We start from the raw sequence: 22,788 nt of genomic DNA on the forward strand, positions 1-22,788 counted from the left end.
ATCTTACCAATAATTAAACCTAGATTCCCTCCTGTTGTTGGGAAGTATCAGAGGTAATAGAAACAACAGGTGTTGGTTTTTTTTTCCCTGGGACTCTGAAAAATTAGGGGTCAATGAATGAAAGGAGTCCTCTATTTCTTGCATACCACAGAAATAAATAAACCTGGATCTGCAAAATCCAAAGCTGTAGTATGTGTACTGCTTCAGATTAAGCTGAATTAAGGTATTTTACTCCAGTCTCTCTGGTCTTCAATTTCAGAATACAGTGCAGAGCAGAATAAAGCCTCAGACTTGGAAAAGCTATTTATAGTACACATGCCCCAAGGAGATATAGCTAATAACTAATTCATTTCACATCACACATTTGAATGCAGTATGAAAACTTCCCAGTTTCTTATCAGCACAGGAGAAGAGACCCCACTGTGGCTTTCTTAAAATAATTAAGGATTCTTTACAAAAACATTTTAATCAAACTACATCTCCACAGCAGTCTTTTCTTTCCCTGCCTTATAGATATTTTATTAGGAGGTCCATACCCACTAGGTTTTGATAAAAGCACTAATAAAAGTTTTGAAAAATGATGCTCATTTTCCTAGATAACACATTTGTTCATCAAATAGTTTTCCACAAGCTGGATTAAAATCCAATACATTACTGGTCATATCAGTAGGAAACAAATGAGAAAATCTGCTGAAGAGTTTAGTGAGCTATGTGACTGTAGTATCTGCATATGATGAGGTTTTGAATTGGGCTATTTTTTTGCTGTAGAGAAAACAGATCAGCTAAGTATTAGTCCATGGACCAGATTGCTGAATATTTTAATACAAATGATTAAGAATTAAACAGCAGTCAGGGAAGATAAAGATTTGTAGTACTTGAGAGACATCAATAAGCACATTGAGTTTCTGTTCTGCTGCAAGAGCAGCAGAAACGAAGCAGCAAGCTGACACAATTCTCAATGTAAGGATGGCCTTCTTGTTTCTCCACACCCACAATTTTTGTTTTCTTTTGCTTTTCTTCCACATACTGACACCAGGTGTTAGAACAGCTTGACTCAAGGAGAGTGTCCCAAGAACAGTGTGGTTTCAGCCAGCTCTGGTGCCAAGAAGGTATCAGAAATAAGCTGGCAGGGGAGGCTGTGAGGAGCCCCAGCTGGTGCTCCACAGGAGCTACTATTGCCATGGGACTCTGATAACTCTAAGAGAAGAGTAAGGGCCCTTGCAAACCAAAAGGAATTTAAAAAGTAAAAAAAACCTCCACCAATACCATAGACTATCCTATGGCTCAGACTTAGCAATGACCCACTACTTAACCTGGGCCTTCTGTTACTTCTTAATTAAAAAGGAAGTTTTTCTATTTAAATTAGAATCAATTGATATATAGAACAATGTGAATGAACACCAGTTTGTAATTCAGTGAGCATAGGGCACCCAGTTTTTAGTGAGTAGGATTACAACATCCCAATTTTACCACAGTATGAAAATTGTCTGTAGCACACAGTAAACATAGACTGTAACTTGATATTTTGAGCTCACAGCCTTTTACTGATGTTGTAGGATCAGTGAAAATGCTTGCAAGCACCGAAGAATATATGCATAGACATCCTAATGATTTAAACATAACAGCCTTTCTGTTCAGCAGTCTTGACAGAGACAAAAGTAGTTTCCTTGTACACTTAATGCTTGTTTGCAAATTTATCAGTCATGAAGGTCAATGGGTAAAACTTGAATAAACATATTCTAAATCTCTAATTAAATTTAACAGAAAGAATGCAGCTCTTCAATAATCCTTTTACGGTTTGGATTTTTTTCCTTTCAGCAGAATATTCTGATAGCATTAGAAAGTACAGTTCAGTGACCCCTGAACACCCATTTCCAGAATCAGACCTTTATAGAAAGGATACACTACTTCATGTGTGTGAATTGATTTTATTTAGGAAACGGAGAGAAGCTGACCTGAGGTTTTTTCCAATTTTAGATTGAAGAGGGTTTCTGGTTTGTTGATTTTTTTTTAATTTCCTCTTTTCATTTCTGTTGTTGGTTCACTTCACTGTGTTAACTTTATTACATATTTATTGATCATATACTATAATCTGAATCTCTGTAATATTCAGAAAATAAATATGTCCTTGTTGCAATTGAGCAACAATATATTAACTACAATCATTAAAGCAAGGTAAATTATACTGGCAAATATCTGACAAAAAAAAAAGTTGCAAAGTGTAGTTATAAGAGGGCTTTAAAATAACTGCTATGCAAACTAGCATCAGCTCCTCAGTTTCTCATATTTTAGTTTGAGCTAGAGAATGTCCAACTACCTGCAACACAAAAATGCTAAGACTCTACACAACTTCTGAAGGCAAAAATCAGCTTAGTGGCTTAGATTTCTAAATATATTAAGGGTACATCCACTATTTAAACCAATTCACTTTTAAAATTTTGCTCATACATTATTTAAAACTTTGAAGAGCACAAGTGCTATCTAGTCATCATATTAAATCTTTAATTGTGACTTCTCCTATCAAGTAAGTGGCAGATAACTTTTTATATGCTAATATTAAAACTAATTTTTATTAATTGATGCCCCAATGTAAACTTTCTAATGGCTTCATTACATCAATAGGTGAAGAAATACAACCCTAACAGAAAACACTAAAATCAAGTATAATAATATAATTTAATATCAATAATACTATAGTGGATATAAGTTTTTCTGCGTTTTCTTCAAAGTTCAGAGTTATCTACTTTCCCCAGGAAATTCCAAGTATTTTACTTTAAACTTTTAAAACAAAGCAGCAGTGTGAAGCATGTAAGTTGCCAGAAATGTAAATTCATTAGTTATCAAATCTGTACATTTCAATGGCAAAACTGACAGCACTGCAGATGAAAGATGTGACAGCACAGTGGGTTTTTGGAATCTTTAAATGTATAGTATAACACTGAGTGAGCACCTTTGCTGTAACACAGGAAAGTGAAAATGTCATTTTAAAAGAGCAAGAAGAGAGGGCTAAGCAGTGATCTCCAGAAGTGTATTTATAACCACAGCCCTGCAAGGCAAGGTGGTCACCAACCAGGCTATCTCCTGGTGACGTGCCAGAACAGGATGCTGATGTGCCAGAACAGGATTCTGATGTACCAGAACAGGATTCTGATGTACCAGTACAGGATGCTGATGTGCCAGTCCATCACCTGGTCAGGAGCAGCTGGAGCAGCAGTGAGCAGCAGCACAGGCAGCATGTGCTCAGTGGTGTTACCATGCTGAGCGTACAGAACGCTCCCATCTGAGCTGCTGCTAAAGAACCAGCCCCGGAGCTGCTACCCATGGTTGTTCTGCTTCCAGATGGGCATGCAGGGAGAGAAAATGAACCACTACAAAAGCACACACCACGAAACACTGTATGATATTCACTGCTTGTATAGAGCAAGGCAGAATAACAGCAACAAAAAATTTCTCTCCTCTGTATTCTAAGGTCTGTCTCAGTGTGTGATTATTACACCAGTACAGCCAATCCTTTCCCAAACCAACCTAGAAATTTCTTCCAATTAACACCTGAAATCTGCATCCTCTCCTACTTGCTTCCCACAATATTTATTGACACTGAAGTAGTGGAGCTAATAACATGATGTGTATATTATCACATTTTAGCTCCAGCTAGTATGCAGCTGGAGCATCTTAGGTTTCATTTTATAAACCTAGTTATATATGAGGACCTTTCATAAATAAATAAAGGGAAACCTTACGGATCAAGCTCTGAAAAACACACAGAGGAGAAATTTGCCATTGATACTTTTCAACATACCTTTCTATAATTAATTCATTTAGTGACTACTAAGCTAACATAAAATCAGTCTGTGATTATACAGCCAAATGCAAAAGCAGATGACAAAAAACATGAGCAAATTTCCAACTTTTCACTGCTTAACTTCATTAAACATATTTTTCATTTAATGGTGTCCCTGAGTGTCAGATACTTCTAAATTCTGCAATTAGTGACTATTAAAACTCTCACTTATTAGCTGGATTTTAAAACCATCTTCAACATTTCACTACTGTTGTAGTACTATCTATCCTAACAGAAATTCTTCATGCTCTAGTCTTGGTGAATATGGGATTAAGGAGAACCTAAGTCAGCCTCTCTTCTCTCATTTATAGGGGCTGGAGGACAGCCTGTCCCCATCCAGCATGTCCAGACCAGGCATTCAACTCCAGAGCCTCATGCCAAAGCATATGGTTAGTTTCCATTTTCCTGCCAGCTCCCAGGTATTTCCCATGTAGTGCCCACTTTTTCTCTTAAGAGGGAACCTTTCTCAAGGCCTTTTCTGCTCTGAAATTATTTTATTGACAGGCAGAAATTTGCTAAGGATTTCAAATAAAGATAGAAGCATGATACTTTACAACTTAAACCCACTGTAAAATAGTATCAGAATTTCCTAGAACGAAGAAAATTAATTTACCTTACTCACATTTTAATGGAAGGTGTCCTTACCCATGACAAGAGGGTTGGAACTAGGTGATCTTTAGGGTCCCTTCCAACCCAAACTATTTCGTGATTCTATGATTAAAATGTTTTGACCTGCCCAGATGTTGAATAGATAGATTTAAAATAGACATAAAGACTTATCACAAAAACCTGGCAGTGGACAAGATAAGAAAGCATTTGACACAGACCATTTCAGCCATCTGCCTGTCATCATAGACTGCATCACAACACAGCAAAAAAAAAGATCTAGTCATCTTCCTGTCCACTAATGATACACAGAGAAAATTTATCAATTATCTGTGTACCAAACTGTGACCTGTTCATGTCAGTCAGATGAAAAGATAGGCATATTTTTCAATTATTTCCTGTATGGTATAAATTAAACAGGAAAACTATTGAGACCTTTCATTAACCTCCTAGCAAACACATGTCTTTCAAAACAACTACACTCAAAAGAAAAATCATCCATAGACCAATTTTGCAAGGCTGAACACCAGAGGCATCCATTCTTTAAATCTAATATTCTTTTGCCAGAAAATAGAGCACAGACTTTATACAGCAAATTCCAAGATGTATGTAACTTGCAAATAGAGTATGACCTCCTACTGATGGTTCAGTCTGTGCTTGGTACGGGACCTCCTCAGCAAGACATGGACATTTACAGGGGTCAAACTGCACCAGCCAATCTGATCAAGTCTTCACGGGAGAACCCAGATTCTCCCTCAAGTACTTAGGGCACTAGGAAGAAGCCAATGGATTTATTCCCTAGGCACAATACTAAAACAAGGATAAAGCTCAGCATTTGATGGTGGAGGCAGTGACCAGCTGTAGCCCAACAAGGAGCACAAAAGAACCAGGAAGATACACACAGAAACCTTCCCCCCGTCTTTGGGCAAAAGAAAAGACAGGTTTGAATTTTCACAATTCCATATATTGAATGTCATGCTCAGGTAAGACATTTAAAATCTCCCCTTAATCAGTCTTTATTTTTAGATGCTATGGACAATCCAAATAGAGGGATATACTCTACTGGATATCAAAGTCTTAAAATGTGAACTAACAGTACCACTCCAAAAACATCTTTAAATTGTTAACATTCTATATTATGAATATTATGTTCCTGTAGTGCAGGAAAGACACATGTAGGAGACAGAATATTTTCCCACGTAAAACAAAAAAGCAAAGAGAAATTCTGACCTCAGAAAGCATCCAGTTGGCACTGAAATTTCTTGCTCATTCCAACAGCTAGCTGAGATACCAGAGCAGATATAGAGACCTAATTATTAACTATCATTTAGAACAGTACTTACTGATCTGTTTTTTCCTTTGGATAAGATGTTACGTTGCACTCAAAATCTACGTTTTGTTAGAACATAGTCTGTTTGCGTTTTGCGATTGTTAAGCATATAAACTAAAATGATACTATGTGTCAAAAAGGAGGTTTTGATTTACATTTGCACTTTTCCATAGGTAGTAAAACAAAATAAAGTTGTGTTGCCAACAATCCCATGGTTTTGCCACTGAGGGTAAGTTTGTGAATCTCAGGAGAGGCTAAGTTTCCCACCAAGCTGCAGACACGTAAGGAGCTGTCAACATCAAATGCCAGAGTCAGGCCAGAAGTCTCTTTTAATTAATTTTTTTAAGAGCACTGGTGAAAAGATAGTCCACAAGAGTGGGGACAAATTGGTGTGTCACAACTACCCAAAAAGCAACAGAATCAAGAGTCAAATGACATCAAAAACGGTTAGTATACATGACTGTACCTTGGTCTATCATTTGGAAGATATAATTTATCAGTGCAAGCAGTGCAGCTTGTCTACTATATTTAGGGCTAAACCCAGATGGATTCAGTCAAGGAAATCTGAGGATTCTGGATGCCACCAGAGTCGCCTTGCGCACAAGCTTCCTTATAGCTTTCCCTAAAAAACAAAGAAATTCAAGACAAAAATGGTGAAAACTTTCCTGATCTAAGGATAATTTTTCAAGCAGGAACAAAACTGCTGACCCTGTAAGCAAGCAAGCACCTTGTTCTCCCAATCACTTTCAACAATAGAAAATACTTTCTCAGTGGACACTCCCAGATTTACAAAAGTGAGCTACGAACTGTGGCCCAGATCTTTCTAGCTCCTGTATTCACCTATGTCAGTGCAATTGGCTGAGACTCAAGAGCTTCCTCTCTCATAATCCCAAAGAAGTAGAAAGTAACTTTAGAATTACCAGCTCTCATCTAAGTCACTGAAAATTCCTTAATGTGAAACTCATTTTATAGCTGTTGAAAGGATTCAATCAGATTAATCAATTTACCCTCCATCAGCAGTCCAACAGAATGTCTGCTGAAGCAGTTTCAAGAAGCATTAGCTTCTTCAGTCAATAAAATTTAAAATGGAGCCCACAAAATCACTCTACAGGATCTAGAGAACAGGTGCTCTTTCCCTTTTTGTAAGGCAGGATCTTCCTAATAAGAAAAAAAAAACTGTAAGGAAAATCACACAAGCATATAAATAAAATGCTCTATTTCATCGAAATAAACTGCATTTCCATCATCTGAATATATGGAGAGGAAAGCAAGCAACCGGTTTTATATTAATATTGGTATTCAAACTGAAGCAGTCTGAAGTAGCAGCCTCATTCCAGGTCTGTATAGCATCAAAGAGAAAAACCTTATGGACCCCTGAAGAAATATCTTCTTCATTTAATTCGCGTCTTTCATTTCTCAAAAGCCTTTCTTTTCTAGGAGTTACATCAGAAAAGAAATACATGTGAGCACTGAGTGGGTAAAAAAGAATATTTATCATACATTCCAGCTTGATTTCTATGGTTATTTACACTTGTTTGTATTCAAATTTGCAGAGCTTTGAAATTCAGAAAGATGAAGTGCTGTATCAAAGCAGTTATTTTTATTAAGGTATTTGTTACTACCTGAATCTAGTCCAGAGAGCAGCAATCCACTCAAGTTAGTTACTCAGGTGTATATTTGTATGCACCATGCTCTCATGAGAGAGTTTTCTTTCTACTTTTACTTGTACTTTTAAAAGCAGCACTGAACCTGAATCAAGCCCCCAGTACTCATTTGGTGGAAATGAGGCGAGTTCTCTGGGTATGCAGAGATCACATTACTAACACATAATTTCCAAAATCAGTGGAGGTGCAATACTTACACCAGCAAGGGACTGGTGTCCATCACCACTTGCAGGTTCAGTTGAAGCAGTGCAGAATTATCAGCCTGTGTCTGCAACATGTGAATTGTTAGCAAAGCAACATGGAACAAGCCATGGCTTTGAACAACTGATCAGAGCACAGAGTATTCTTCATATTTAAGGACACTTCTCATCTCTCACATTGCACTTCCCTTAAAATGGCAAAGCTCCACTAAATGAAATCTTTATGACTTGTCTCACAAGCTGGTGGCAAGTAGACATGAGGAATTATTAGCCAAGGGCAATTTCTAAGTGAAGTCATACAGAATATACATGTATTTTAGGGATGACCCAAAACCCGACCAAAATTAATATCTTGCATAAATGTTCTTGAAAAAGTAATAAAATGCAAGGACACTGCAGAAATTGCTTTTAAGAGTGTGAATATTCTTGTCTGCTTTATGACTTAAGAATTTTAGATGGTCAACACTTTTTAGATTATATAATCAATTTTTCTTAAATCGAAGCCAAATAAAGTTATTTCTAGATCATCCATGCCATCCATGCAGGAAGAAGTATTTATTTACAGCAAACAATTATACAAAAACTCTGACAAGTCATATTTCTGTTATTTCCCTGGAAGCCATTTGTTGAGGTTTTCCACATTTATATTTCAAACCATCATCCCTTAATAAAGTCACTATATCCCTGATACCAAAGTGAAAATTCAGACCAGGGACAATAACTGTCACTTAAATACTGGCAGTGTGTTTATGAACATTTTGATTTCATAATCACCTTTGGGATGTCTCCTATGGTGCTTTAATATCCAGCATGGTTACAAACTAGCTTTACCTTCCGTAAGTGCCCTCCATGCATTTTAAATGCAAGCCACCAAAAGTTCAAGAAAAACAAACTCATTCTTTGCTCTCCCTCCTGTATCTACAAATTTATTTATAGCCAAAAAATCAATATAAAATGTCCCATGTTTGTTAGAATGCAAAAGTGTCTGCCATACTCCAGAGCTATCATGCCATAATGTCTGCTGGTCATTTCCATATGTCTTGCAACTTAGCATATAGTTCCTTAAAGTAAGTTAAAAAACACTGATCAATAATAAAAAGCTGATATAACAATAAAAATCTCTACTGAAAATATCAGAAGATAAAGTATCACTGAACTCCATCACTAAAACCACATTTGTAAAAAGAAGACATGCTTAAAAACCATCACCTGGATATGTGGTTTTTATGTATTCATATATTCAAGGGCAACAAACAAATGTGAAACACTGTATACATTAAATTTGACCATCCAAACCCATAAAGTCAAAATATATTTGCTGATCCACCCAGACTTTCCTAGGGTTTTTGTTTCATTCAAAAACATTAGGAGATTGTCCCATGAATATTTTTTAAAGCATAGATTTGACATAAAGAAAAATTAATAATAGACCTAAAAAGACTTTAGCCTGTTTAGCTACACAGTGAATGGGGAACAATCCATGTTCTACTTACGAGGATAGAGGAATCCCAGTGCAATGAATTAATACTTACTCTGGCTTATAAGCAAAGAAGAGTTTTACTCTTCCTTTTAGTGTGCCATGACACAACTGGCTTAAGCTCTGCTGGTTTTTAGTTTGTTTTGGTTTTGTTTTGGAGGTTTTGGTACTATCTTGGGAGTTGGATTTTTCATTGTTTCTCGAGTTGATGCAAATCTTCATCTTGATCTCTTGCAAAGTCATGTACATCATGCTTAGAAGAAATCTGTGTTTCCTGAGCATCATTATGGCTTTACCATTCTGCTTTACTATTCTAGTGGCTGCACAATGAGTTTACTTGGGTGTCCAGCGACAGTGAGGAATTCAAACACTGAAACTGAGCTATTACAGGTACCTGCAAGTTCATGGTCTCTACCAGCATCATTTAAACCGTCTCCAAGATTCAATTTCATCACTTAGTTATTCTTAGTCAAACCCCTGATAACTAGGAGGTGGTTTTGTTCACAGCAAGAGCAGAGATATCATTATTCACTGCCAGCATTTTACTCCACAGTGGGACATTTTTACCTGCATACAGAAATGAAGGGGTAGCATGTAAGGCTCTGGGAGAGCAAACAAAAGATCTCATGACACTTCTGGGAGGAAAAGGCAAAGGCTTCTTCAGAATATCCTGCTATCCACAAGGAAGGGACTGTGCCCTCTATTGTACAGAGAACACAAGAAAAGAAAAAAAACATTCCTAGAAGAAATCCCTTCTCTGTCAAGTTATTTCCATGTTCAATTATGTGTTTCCACACACTCATCAGATATACTGTCTACATCTTCATGGACTTTTAGTATGTAGCATGGTCTTTTAAAAATGTCATTTCTAAACTGAAATCTAAAAGTTTATTTTTTTATATAAGCATGAGTTCAGCAGTAAGTTGCTTTGTACTAAACAAGTTCTGTCTTTTGTTTGTCCTGCTGATATTATAGCAGCCTGGGTGGGTAGGAGACCTTGCCCTCAAGCCAAGATGTTTAAAATCTTCAGAAGACCAGACAAAGTCCACCTTTCTTTTCTCAATAGTTCAATTATCCGAATATCTCTCTCTAGCTTGTCTTCCTTTTACTCTTGTAGCATTGCCAGCTACATGTCAGCCAGCATCACTAGAACTTTAAAATCCTTATAGATTATCTAGCAGTTGTCCAGAATTTTCTGATTAGCCAAACAGTAACACTACAATTGAGTAGAAAAGTAGAAGTCTGGTAATTCCCTATAAGCAAATAATGTCCGGTCAGAAACATACTACCATTTAGTAACACCATGAAAAACAATCAAACATGGATATAGAATTTTAAAAACTAATAGTTTGTGAGCAATGAACTGCTGATGCTTTTGGGTAATAAAACAATATAGAGAAATTTGTTCAATCATTCAATTTTTACCATCGTCCTTGGACAGAACAAGTGCCTTTTACCACAATTACTAGCATTTACTTACACATTGCAATATATACCATAAACATAGATTGGGATATTTTCTTGAAACTAAAATTCTGCTATTCTCCTAGCCTCTCCAGATTCTTCAAGCCAAAAATACCTGCTTTTTTGATACAGCTCTAGCCTATGTGACCAATTTCTTATTCTGGGCTGAATCATTACAAAACCCAGCTGATTGGTTAAAAATAAAAAAAGAACACTGAATACCATAGCAACTGGTTTGCAGCCTTGCTAACATGCAGGAAGGATTTTTTATTTGAACGAGAGCTACAAGTGAAAAAAACAGGCCAAAATCAGATCTCACACAGTATAAACAACCCTATAGAAACACAGAAATTACTTGACCCCTCCCCAGTCTCTTCCCTGTAATATCTTTTGTGCAGCAGCAAATCTTCAGGTTCTTACTAAAATACAGTTCAAACAGCAAATGAAAATGTGTGCCATTGTATTGATTCTACATATATACCAATATGTGACAGAATCTTTGCCAAAACAAATAGGATTAAACGTTGAAAAATCCAGTAATAGAAGCCGAACAATAATAGAGCTTGATATTCAGTTTTAATTAATAGTCATATCACTCCATAACTAAAGGGTTTAAAAATTTCTAAAGAAATAACTCTAAATATGATAATTTTAGTGATTTAGTGATCACTTTTAGGAAGATACCAAAGAAGTCAGTGTCAATACCCTCTCAGAAGGGCATCAAATCCACAAGGAATAAATTTGAAGCAGCATATTGCTGTGGAATTACTTCAGGGGAGGGTTTTGGCAGGGGGTGGGTTCTGTGGGGAGACCAGAAGCTGCCCTGTGTTGGGCAGACCCACTGTCCCAAGCTGAGTCTACAGGTGACACTAGTGGCACCTCTGTGATAACATATTTAGGAAAGGGTAACAAACCTATTTGGCAGCTGTGAGACAGAAATGAGAAAACATGAGAGAACCAGCCCTGCAGATCCCAAGGTCACTGAAGAAAGAAGCAAAAAAGTTTCTGCTGAAATTCCAGAGCAGAAATTCCATTGCAGTCAATAGAGAAGGCTGTGACAATGCAGGTTGTCCTCCTGCAGCTGATGGAAGGCCACAGTGGAGCAAATACCCATCCTGCAGCACATGGAGAACACCAGAGCAGGAGGAGGTGCCCTGAAGGAAACTCAGCCCATGGATAGCCCAGGCTGGAGCAGGCTCCTGGCAGGAGCCATGGCCCATGCAGGAAGCTCACACAGGAGCAGAATTTCAGGCAAGAGCTGCAGCTTGTAGGAGCAGCACATTCCTGATGGACTGTACCCCATGGAAAGGATTCCTAATGATGCAGTGGAGAAGGACCTGTGTTGGAAAAGTTCATGAGGGACTGTATTCCTTGAGTGGGACCTCATGGAGGAGCATGGGAAGAGCATAAGGAGAAGGAGCAGCAGAGATGAAAAGTTACGGACTGAGAGTAACTCATTCCCCATTTCCCCTGCTCTGTTCAGGAGTGGCAGAAGGTGGAAGGAAAGTTAGAAAGGAAAGAGGGAAGTAGAGTCTGGGAAAAGAGAGGGATGAGGGGAAGGTGGTTTTAGATTAGATTTTTTTTTTAATCACTAACTTTCTATATCCTTAATTAGTTATAAATTAATCTTTCTCTAGTCAAGCATATTTTGCCTGTGACAGTAATTGGTGAGGGATGTCCTCTCCTTATGCTTCCATCTCACTTTTTTTCCTTTGCTGCAGAGGGGGAGTGAGAGAGCAGCTTGCTGGGCACCTGGCAGCAAGCTGAGGTCAATCCACTACAGAGCTCTTGCATTTGGGGAAAAGAATAAACTTCTCCTCAGCAACTTAAGCTGTGAAGTCTTTGACGCAGAGGTACCCATCTGTCCTAGGTTAGCTGTAATAGGTATTTACTGCATTGCACAGTGAAGAATCACAGCTCTGTCTCTCCTGAAGCCATTTTTAGGGTAGCTTTACTCAGGAGACTCCATTTGCCTGCATTGGATGCTCACAGAGCTTGGCTTTACAGGACAGTGGAAATGTCAGCTCTGTTCCTCTTTGTGCATCATTTAGGAGGTATTCAAAACCTCCTATGAAGTATTATCAAGTGAAGAAAAAATACAATACCCACAGTACTGCTTTAATATTAGGGTTAATTTTTAAATCAAACCAGTGTTAAATCCATAACTCCACAGTATCAAATTTATTTACTTGCTCTACAATCATAATTTCTGAGCTTTTACTGCCATTATGGAGTGTTACACTGTACACACACACCTATGAAAATCCATGTATTTTTTTGCTATTAAAATGATGGGAAGAGCCTTAATTTGAGTTCCTGACAATAGTGGCCTTGTTTTCTATCAAGGAGATAACAAACTATGGGGTATTATACTTGGTAATATGTTTTCTGTATCTGAAAATGGCCAAAAAATAATTAAGCTCTTTTGACCCCCAAACTCATTCAGTCTTACAGGAACTTCATGTTCCCAAGAAACTCCTACATCAGAGATTACAGACTTCAGATTAACAAAATATACTTTGGTTTTGGGATGGGATTCCATGATACCAGTAAATTGTTTGACATGTTCTATACATGTTGAAAATAGGAACGTTTCTGTTTTGTCTCAGCCTATGATGTATCATAACTCAGATGTGAAATCAGCCTAATTTGAACCACAGATCTGTACATATCTCAAGATATGTCTGCATTTATAATATATATATATATATATGGGATGAATACAGGCTTTGTTAAACACTCTCTCCAAAAGTATGCATGCCTTTTATCTTCCAAAAGATACTTACTTTATTTCAAAGTCACCCTTTCATTTACTTCACATTCCACAAAACAGTGAAAAATTGCTAATTTGGCTCCACAAACAGATGCCAAAAATAGAAATAAGTAAAATCAGGACAAAGAAAGTCCAGAAACTTAGCAAAGCTACATTCAAACTTTTAGTTGCCCTTGATTTTAAAACATGCAAGTTCCCAGTACTTCCCTTGCTCATCAAGAATGCCTGATGGGTTGATTACCACAGAGTGATCACTCTTACGCATTTTTCATATTTTTGGGACAGGATTTTATGGTTAGCTTGTTTTCATTTACCTTTATTTTGTTTACAAGGGATGAAGAAAGGATTTTTTTTTTCACTTGAACTGCTACCCAGGAATTCACATCACCTGCTTTCTGAAAAAATATGAAATGGTACCCTGTGGTTACTATTACTTATGCAAGCACAGTTTCCAATAGAGAACTATACATAAATGGACTCAGAAAATACTGCCATGCTCCTGGAAGCACGGCCCTACCACATGCAAGATCAGATTTTGTTCTCATGCCAATATTCTATTCAACATATGTCAATGACAATCTATTCTGTTCTCTGAAACTGTAAATTTTCTCTCAAGAGTTTAAAATCTTAAGTCAGAATCCAGAATGCAGAGGACAAGCCAGAAAAATGGTTATTCATTCTGCATACTTAAATGTAGATACTCTTGCCTATATAAGTTAGAAAAATGTGGATCAAGGGCAGTAACTTATTATAACAAAAAAACGTCAAACCCAAGGAGGACTGGAACACAAAACTGTCAGTGACCTCAGCTCTGAAACAATTCCTCCATGCTCAGATTGGCATGAAATCTGTGAAAAAGATGCAGCAGAGATCTGGTGACTGAAATACACAATGATAAGGCTTAAACTAGTGCTCAAGAGTAACCATCAGAACAATAGTTTGGAAACAGATGTTTCCAAAACTTTGGCGAGAGCAATACAAATGGCTCAGAATGTCGAAGACAATGCCAAGATTCTGTTACCCTTCATTTGCCTGGCAGAAAGGCATCATCTGAGCCTAAATACTTCCATTGTCCTTATTACAATTTATAATTACACAATTATTATTATGACAAAATAATTATTTAATAGGATTATCAGAAATTTTAAAACTAACTTTAACCACTAGTTTCTTTATTAAAAAAAAAAAGGTTTAAGAATACATATCTGCATGTCAGCCCAACTGATGGGTGTCTGGAAACAACTCATTCAGGTGAAGGAAACTCAGTGGCAACTCTGTGGAAACTGCTTCTCCTACTAAACTGCTGATACTTCAAGGGGCCACAAAAAATTGCAGAACCATTAAACACAAAAGAAGGCTTCTTAGCAAAAGCACAGTACATTCATACACAAAATAATCTCCGTTATTACAATTCAGCTACAGAAAAACATCTAAACCATTAAAGAGATATGCAGCATGCTGAGTCCTATATTACCACAACCTTTTAATGCAGAGTCTCATTCTTGCCTGCAATATTTAGATTTCTGAGTTCAACAGTGAGTTGACCTAGGCAGTTCAAGGTGTTTCGCAAACTAAAGATGTTTGCTTGGTTAGCCTCAGAAGCAGCTGTGTTAAACCAGGAATTTAAAACAGACAAGTCTATCCAAACACCTTGTCAAAGATCTCCTGCATTATTCACAAAATCAGCAGCCCTGCAGAAATATGCAATATTGCTCTCTCTGAGAAGTTTTCCACTCTGCTATGAAAATTATAAACCACAGCAATGAAGTGAGTTAATTTGCCAAAGGACACCTGTCAAATTTGTAGCTAAATAAGGAAAAAGACTCTTTATTTTAGATCAGTGAAAAGTCTACATCTACACATGGGCCACTAGTATAGAAGACAAAGTCAATATCACTTCATTCAGTTTTCTGTAGTCCAGTTAAAAAGTACAAATTAAAAAGTGTGCACAATACAGTTAGTGTGAGAGACAAAGAAAAAGGAGAAGCAAAGAAAGAAAAAAGGCTTTATTTTATTGTCAGTATTTAGGGTTTGTGTTATCTCTGGGACACCTCAGACTCAAGAACAACACTCACAGCATGGACTGTCTATATGTACCACTTCCTCTAAGAGACAGCTGTTTTGAAAAGTTTTTATTCACTGTTTGTAAAGTGACAAAATACAATCAATGGACTGTAGACACCTTTATCACATTTGCTTTTTGTAAATGCCAAGGTCCATTTTCATAAAGGATTCCTGTAATCAGCCATCTGGGATGAAAACAAAAATAAGTGACAGGTATCCCTACCTCCCAGTCCATCTCCAGAATCAACCTCACAGATGCTCTCCGCTTCCATATTGTCTTTAGGATGCAGTAGAAAGCAATATCTTCCTGATATTGCTCAGGCTCCAGAAGGAAGCTGAATCCACCCACTCTGCAGCCAGCAGGTGATATCTTTCAAATAAAAACATAAAAGCACAGCTATTGAGCCACCTCTGGTATACAACAGATTAATTTGATCTCATTAAATTTCTCCCTTAAACACTCAGCTTTTCAAGACTGTGTGTCAGTTAGCTCTACATCCAATATTGCAGCTCCTTATATCAATACAGTCTCTTCAGTGGGTATCTGAACTCCTTTTCCCTTGTAAATTCAATGGTGATTCACAGTTCAAACCCTCCACCCAAAATAAAGAGGTTACATCAGTCCAAATTGCAGGACTCCATTAAGGTGGAAAGTCTCAGCAGAGATTCCTGCTCATTACATGGCCTGACAGGACTAGGAGCAGTATATTATATATCCACATGATTAGCTCTCCTCTGGCACACTGAGAGTACTGTGAAACCAAAGTATATGCGCTTTGCAAACAACTACACAGACTGAAGACACACAGCTCATGTGGGCTCACCTTCTCACAACTCCTAGGGTTGTTTTAAGCAGAGGTAGAGAGAGAGCATCTCAGTTTAGCAATGGATTTGATTTGCAGCTGAGTATAAAGAAGGAAAGTGTAAAGATGGGTGTAGACAAAAGAATAAACCCATCTCATGTTTTATTTAAGAGAAGGACATTAAGGGAGCAAAATTTCTTTCCTTTAAATTGAGCCTAAACAGCTGATTGTTTTGCTATTACTGTCCTGTGTAGCTAGTTTTTACCAGCACCTTCTCTTTCTGAATAAAAGAGAAATAACTGTCAATTAATTAAAATAAGTAGTAAAGAGTCAGGAAACACACTCACATTAATGCCTTTGAGAGGCAAAACCAGACAAAAACAATCAGAACAGCATGGAGTTACTAGATTAGTTTTGCAGCAAGTGGAGAATTATCATGCATTAGATGTTCATAATCTAGACAGCAAAGCAAGAATGAGCTCAAAATCGAAGATTTGCAGTAAGATTGTATTTAAAACAAAGGAAAACAGAAACCAAAATGCATCTGAAAAGAGGTCTCTGCCACAAATGAATTTAGACAGGCCAAGAACAAAAAACACAATGAGAGAACAGTGATCAAATATATGAATGATGTGATACATAAAACTGTTCAGGTATCTTTAGTAACTGAGTTAGTCATGGAGCAATGTGTTAGCTGTTTCCTTGCCATTTGCAAATGAGTAAATAACAACTAATGTCTGTTTGCAAGTCTGTGGCCTTCTCTTTTGCTTTTCCGTGTCACTAGGAAAGCATTCAAGCTGTTCCATGCAACTGTGTCTTATTGAAGGTATGGAAAAGGGAAAAAAATTGTATTCACATCAATTCCCCTGCATTCAACATGAATTCCCTTCTTCAACTTCCTATCACAAGAAAACAATAAATACTATAAACAAATCTGAATTCAGACATGAGGCAAAAGAAAATCAATAGTTCAAGTGCTATGTCATTTTGTTGATAAAAAGAAGAGCATACCTAGAAATCTCACACCAGATGAACTCTACTTCTTCAGCTTCTTCAAGCATCTCTCTCAGCATCTGCATGTTTTTGTTGATTTTCTGCTGGTTGAGCCAGTGTAGGAGTATGCCATGTAACAGAACATGCATGATACTGTAAAACACTGAGCAGAATTCCAGAGTGAAAGTTGTGTAGTTCAGCCATCTTACACTGCTGATGCCTCTTCTTAAACTTGAATCAGCAATTCCAGGTGCTCTTCTAAAACCACCTGCGTGTTTTTCAGAAGGTGGGCTACTGCAGTTCGCCAAAGAGCAGAGACTCAGAACAGATCCACCATAATGCTGATTTTTAATGATAAAGTATCCGTTGCAAAAATTTGGTTAAAAAAAAATCCATACTCCTTATTTTAAAAGTATTAACATACTTACCAAATAAATAAATGGAATACAACAGTAATAGTATCAAGCTCTGGCTGTGTATTTACACCTGAAATATATATGCTCCAAATGCTGATTTAGCATACTAAGATGAACATTAAGAATCATAGTTTCTGCTTATAAAAGCAAATGCCCTCAAGCAATATTGGACTCCCACGATCTAAGTTCTGCTGCCAGTGTCACAGGATTTAGTACTCTTTTTCTAGACAAATAGATCAGATGAACGACTAATCATAATTTTAAAAAGTCACCCACAGCCCTTCAAATGTAAGAACATTTCTTGCAAATTTGCTTTTGGAAAGGTCATCTTATTCTGCTCAAATCTGGGTTTTTATGATGAATGCTACAGTCCCCCTACACAGTAATACAGAAACAAGTTTGTATAAAGTAACTGACCAAAGGACATTGTGCACTGCCTAGAAAGTAAACATTACATTTTCACCTCGGCCTTATGCCTGCATATGTGGAGAAAAAATAATCTTTGCCCAGCATAAATGTCTACTTCTACATCTACTTAGACACAGCTGTTGCACAACCTAATGTGTTCACTTGTCTGTAAACAAAAATGTGTGTCCTTAAGAAAAATCCATCAAGTGTCTTATCCATTTTTTGTCTTATACTGATTAACTAAATGAAGTCTGCAGGCCTTCATTACAATCTGTAGATGTAGAAAGGACTAAATTTCAAGACAGTCAATACATAAGGGTTGATTACTAAAATTAAGTATCAACACTGAAGAATACAAGCATTTCAGTGCAAGACTGCTAAGACAGCAACTGGAATCAAAGTCTCCACTGCCTACTTAGAAAATTACTATTATTATTCTTACAGAAAACTGAGACTAAAAGAAGATAAACAGAAGAAAACCTGTTTTTAAATAATTTATTATTTTATATACATTTCATTGGGAAACTAATTAATTGTTCTTCATTACATGCTTGCTCTCTCTTCCCACTTGGCATCTGCACCAATACTGCTTTTAATAGCATTTCACTCACAGCTGAACCTTTGGGGGGGTGGGGGGATGGCACTGTTAGTAGACATGAAACCCCTATTGTTCTGTTCTTTGGCTATGAAAACTTTTAATTAAAAACTGAAAACAAAAGGATGCAACACTGGTGAAATCTAGAGCTGTTCAAATATAATCACAGCAATGGAGTAACCACAGAGGTGGAGTTTTTAGTAAAGAACTGCTTCATGCTTGGCTGTGTGCTTACCCCTTATACAAGAGAGAGAGAAACCTGAAATGTTTCAAGTCAGCCCTTCCACAAAGGAAAAAATTCCACAGTAGCGAATCAGAAAAGCACAGAAGAATGAGGTATGAGTGAAGTTGTTTTAAAACAGAATGCAGCAACAAGCTTGATAGTTTTAAATTACAGAGCATTTTAAAACTACATTAGAGGACTCTTTTGGTCATATAGTTTCCTTGTTTGGAAGATTCTCGATCATCTTGTTCATTCAAATCCTTCTCCCTACTAAGATCATACAGTATGTCCCATTTTCCACCATGAAAACAGAATAAAACCACACGTGACCCAACCACCATTTGGTGCTGTCATCTGATCCTTGATGAAAATGTTATCATGAGAGGGAAAAAACCCAATGAACATGTTACATAAGTCTTATGGAAGTCTTAGGGAAGATATTTCTGGTGCTGGGGGAACTTGACACAGAAGGAGGTTCAGGAAGGATCTCAGCAAGACCAGTTGTTCACAATTTCTACCTCAGTGTTCTTCACAGAACCATTCATACCAGAGCAAGGCAGTGGGTGGTGGAAAGATGAAATCAGGAATGCTTAACTACTTGCATGACTTATATTTTTCTCTCAGAGTGGTTAAAAAAGCCTCAATGCTGTCTTAACCCAAGCCAAGGAGTTATGCTGCCAAGCAGATGTGCAGAAGAAAGAGCAATAGATAATTACTGTAATTAGTTGCCTTCTTCAGACCAGAGCCTGGCTCCAAGTGCTGTACAGTGGGGTGCAGAGAAATTGCATATGCATCCAAGAAAGCCCAATCAAATGTAAACGACTGCAGTCCCTTGATCTTTTTGAAATGATGTGGTTTGCCCTCCGGCTGCAGATATTGGATTTTGCAGCATTAATCCCCACTAATGTAACGTAATACTACCACTGGAGTACATGTACAGTTTGATAACAAAATATGAAGAAGCACAAATTGTGTTACAAAAATCAGAGTTAAACCTTCAGGGAACTTGACAAGTTTAATTCTCCAATTAAAGTCAGAAAGACCACAGTTTTCTACATTTCAAATCAAGTGCTGAGATAACAAACATACCAGAATTAAAATGCAAAGGGAAGACTCAAGTCACAAAATCGCAAAATCTTTGAATGGTATTGCTTGGAAGGGACCTTGAAGATCATCTAGTTCCAGCTACTTGCCATGGCCAGGGATAGCTTCTACTAGACCAGGTTGTTCAGGGCCCTATCCCTGTCTTTGAATGCTTCCAAGGCATGAGGCAACCACAACGTCTAGGGGTAACCTGTTTTAGTTGGCTATTTAGTTAATTATGACTCACAGAGAATAATTTCTTCCTAATTTTCAAGCTAAACCTTCCCTCTTTCATTTTGAGGCCTTGTCCTGTCAATGTATAGCCTTGCTAGAAGGGCTCTCCAGCTCCTTTGCAGCCTCCTTCAAGCACTGGAAGGACACAACGAGGTCACCCCAGAGCCTTCGTTTTTCCAGGCACACAGCCTCAATTTTCTCAGCCTCTCCTCACAGAAGAGGTGCTCCAGCCCTCTGATCATTTTTGGGTGCCCAAGTCACCCCAGTGACTTCTCTGCCAACTCAAAGACCCCAGTAGTCTCAAATACATGTTGTGGGTGCACCTTTTCAGAGTTTTTCACAACTGATTTCTACATAAGCCCAAACTTCCAGGTTGCCACTATGCAGACATTGCTCATGTGCAGTTAACTCCTGCCCATAAATCTTGGAGGGTGGTGCCATATCTGCTTCTGGAAAGGTTATGTTTCTCAAAGCTTACCATCAAATGGATCTACAATGAATTATCAGTGACCTCTCTTTAGTAGTCCTGTCTCTCAGCAGGCAGCCAACCTCACACAAGGAGTCCTGCTAAGCTAGTTATTTTTGCTTTCTCTTTATTTCACTCATTTGTTGTAGGAATTTATTCAAACTTAATGAATCAGTCAAAAATTCTCATACATATTTCAGTGTTTTTTTAAAAAAGAGATCTACATTTTAGAAATGGGCATAAATCTTGCATTCAGTCAGGCATGACCATGCTTGAGTTGTCCTGCAGTAATGCAATAACAACAAGCCTCCCTGACTACCAGACTTGATAATTGTAATTTCTTCCTAACAAGGCTTTCCGAGAAAGTCTGAGTTGAATTGATTCACTGTATTTCATCACAAAGCTGCATTTTTTGAGGAATCTCCATATAGAAATCTCAATGAAGTCAAAAGGAAGTTTGTTTTAGACACAGGCATTTTAAAAGCTGACAAACCCCTCACTTTCCAATACATTAAAATAAGCTGTCACTCAAAATTTTGCAAAATATGGTCAAGTGCTAAGCAGGTTGCTGGGAACAGCCATGAAAGAAGATCTCAGTATTCTAATCCTGCAAAATACAGTTCAGGGAGGGGATAGAGATCATTACCAACAGATGATCTTTACACTTCATTCCTCAAAAATATCCGTCTGAATCGGCAAGAGGAGTGATTTCTGAGCTACTTCATTTCCACACACATTTTCCTTAATAGAGTTTTTATTTCAAATCCTTACCTGTTTTACTCACCAAACTGCTTTACTGCTCCCATCAAAGAGTACTTTGCTTTCCAACTGCTTTTATTTACATACACATTGTGACCACTATGAGAAAGTTATTTCATGCACCAATGTGCAAAAAGGTTGGCAATTCAGCCATTGTTTTAGCAGAACTGAGCACCACAAAACCTTTGCCACACTACTCCCATGTGGGCCAGTGCCCTAAGGTACAGTGTGAGCTGTGCACTGCAAAACAACTCCCATCAAGCAAACACAATATTCTCTGTTATCTTAGAAAAATAATCTTGCAATTTGACTCCTCTGCTAATAGCAGAAACTGTAGCTATGACACGTGCAGAAACACATGTAGAGTACAGACCAAGCTAGTATTTTTAAATGCCAATTGATGATGTTGATAGTGATTTGGGAACAAACTACATATTACTAATACTACTACTACTAATTACTAATACTATTACTAATACTACATACTACTAATTCAATACCAGAGGGCAGGATATTATATCAGAAATATTTTCTTCAAAGATGTGTCTAAGAAGCTGATTTCTCCAACTTGAGATTTACTATGTAGTCAGTAGGAATCTGTGTATTGCAGCAAAGATTCATGAAAGAGTGAATTTGACATTTACACAAGCTGATTTCTGCATACAGATTAACTCTACCACTGTTACCAACACAAAGCACACCTTAAAAGCACAACCTAATATGACAACCCACAAAGAAAACAATAAAAACACCCCCAGAATACATTTCCTTGATAAGGTGAATTTTCAGTTCAATCTAAATATAGTCTTCAGTTTAAAAAAAAAGGTTTCACATTACAGACAAAGCTAATAAAAAGCAGGATTTTTTCTATTTCTCATAGGACTGTCTGTTTCCAAAGAAGAAAAGCTGTATTTCATTTTGAAACCCACATTCCTATTGCAATTAGCAATGTCTCTAGAAGCATATAGTAAGAAAAAAAGACTAATCAAGATATTGATCAAAACAGGATTTGACAGAAACTGTACAGGAAATCTGAATTTAAAAATAAAGTCATAACAAGAAAGAACAAGTGAAATAAAAAGCCCACTGTCTTTATTATTGGCATATTTTTACTTAGCAGTTCGCAGCACAAAACCAATTTGCCCTCCTTAAGTTTTAGCTGAAGGTCTAAATGAAGCATGCAATATATACAGAGTATTTTCTCATTTGTTTTAACATTAATTTTCAAGACAGTGTTGAAAAGCTGGATTTATACCCAGCTGTAGTTTTTATAACCAACCAAGAGAAATTTAGTTTATATGCTAGAGCAACTGTGGAAATCAATTCTTAATCTATAACCTTGCTTACCACAGCTTGAAGCCTTGCAATAAATAAATGCCTTGAGCCACA

The 22,788-nt window shown here is 37.3% G+C and overlaps 1 protein-coding gene across 5 annotated transcripts in view; it reads right to left on the reverse strand.

Moving 5' to 3' along the window:
• Positions 1 to 22,788, reverse strand: part of PPP2R2C (protein phosphatase 2 regulatory subunit Bgamma) — a 194,571-nt gene that overhangs the window by 79,766 nt on the left and 92,017 nt on the right. The window contains exon 2 of one of the 5 annotated variants that reach the window (XM_033059427.1): positions 6,244 to 6,399. The exons of 3 other annotated variants lie outside the window; for them this stretch is intronic. In XM_033059427.1, the coding sequence (XP_032915318.1) occupies positions 6,244 to 6,256 (13 nt within the window). In that variant the 5' untranslated portion in view covers positions 6,257 to 6,399. Of the gene's footprint in view, positions 1 to 6,243; positions 6,400 to 15,642; positions 15,707 to 22,788 lie in introns of those variants that run through there. One more of the 5 variants, XM_033059426.1, reaches the window with a different exon arrangement.

The sequence above is a fragment of the Catharus ustulatus genome, chromosome 5, assembly GCF_009819885.2.
Source record: "Catharus ustulatus isolate bCatUst1 chromosome 5, bCatUst1.pri.v2, whole genome shotgun sequence".
In the NCBI taxonomy this organism is placed as follows: domain Eukaryota; kingdom Metazoa; phylum Chordata; class Aves; order Passeriformes; family Turdidae; genus Catharus; species Catharus ustulatus.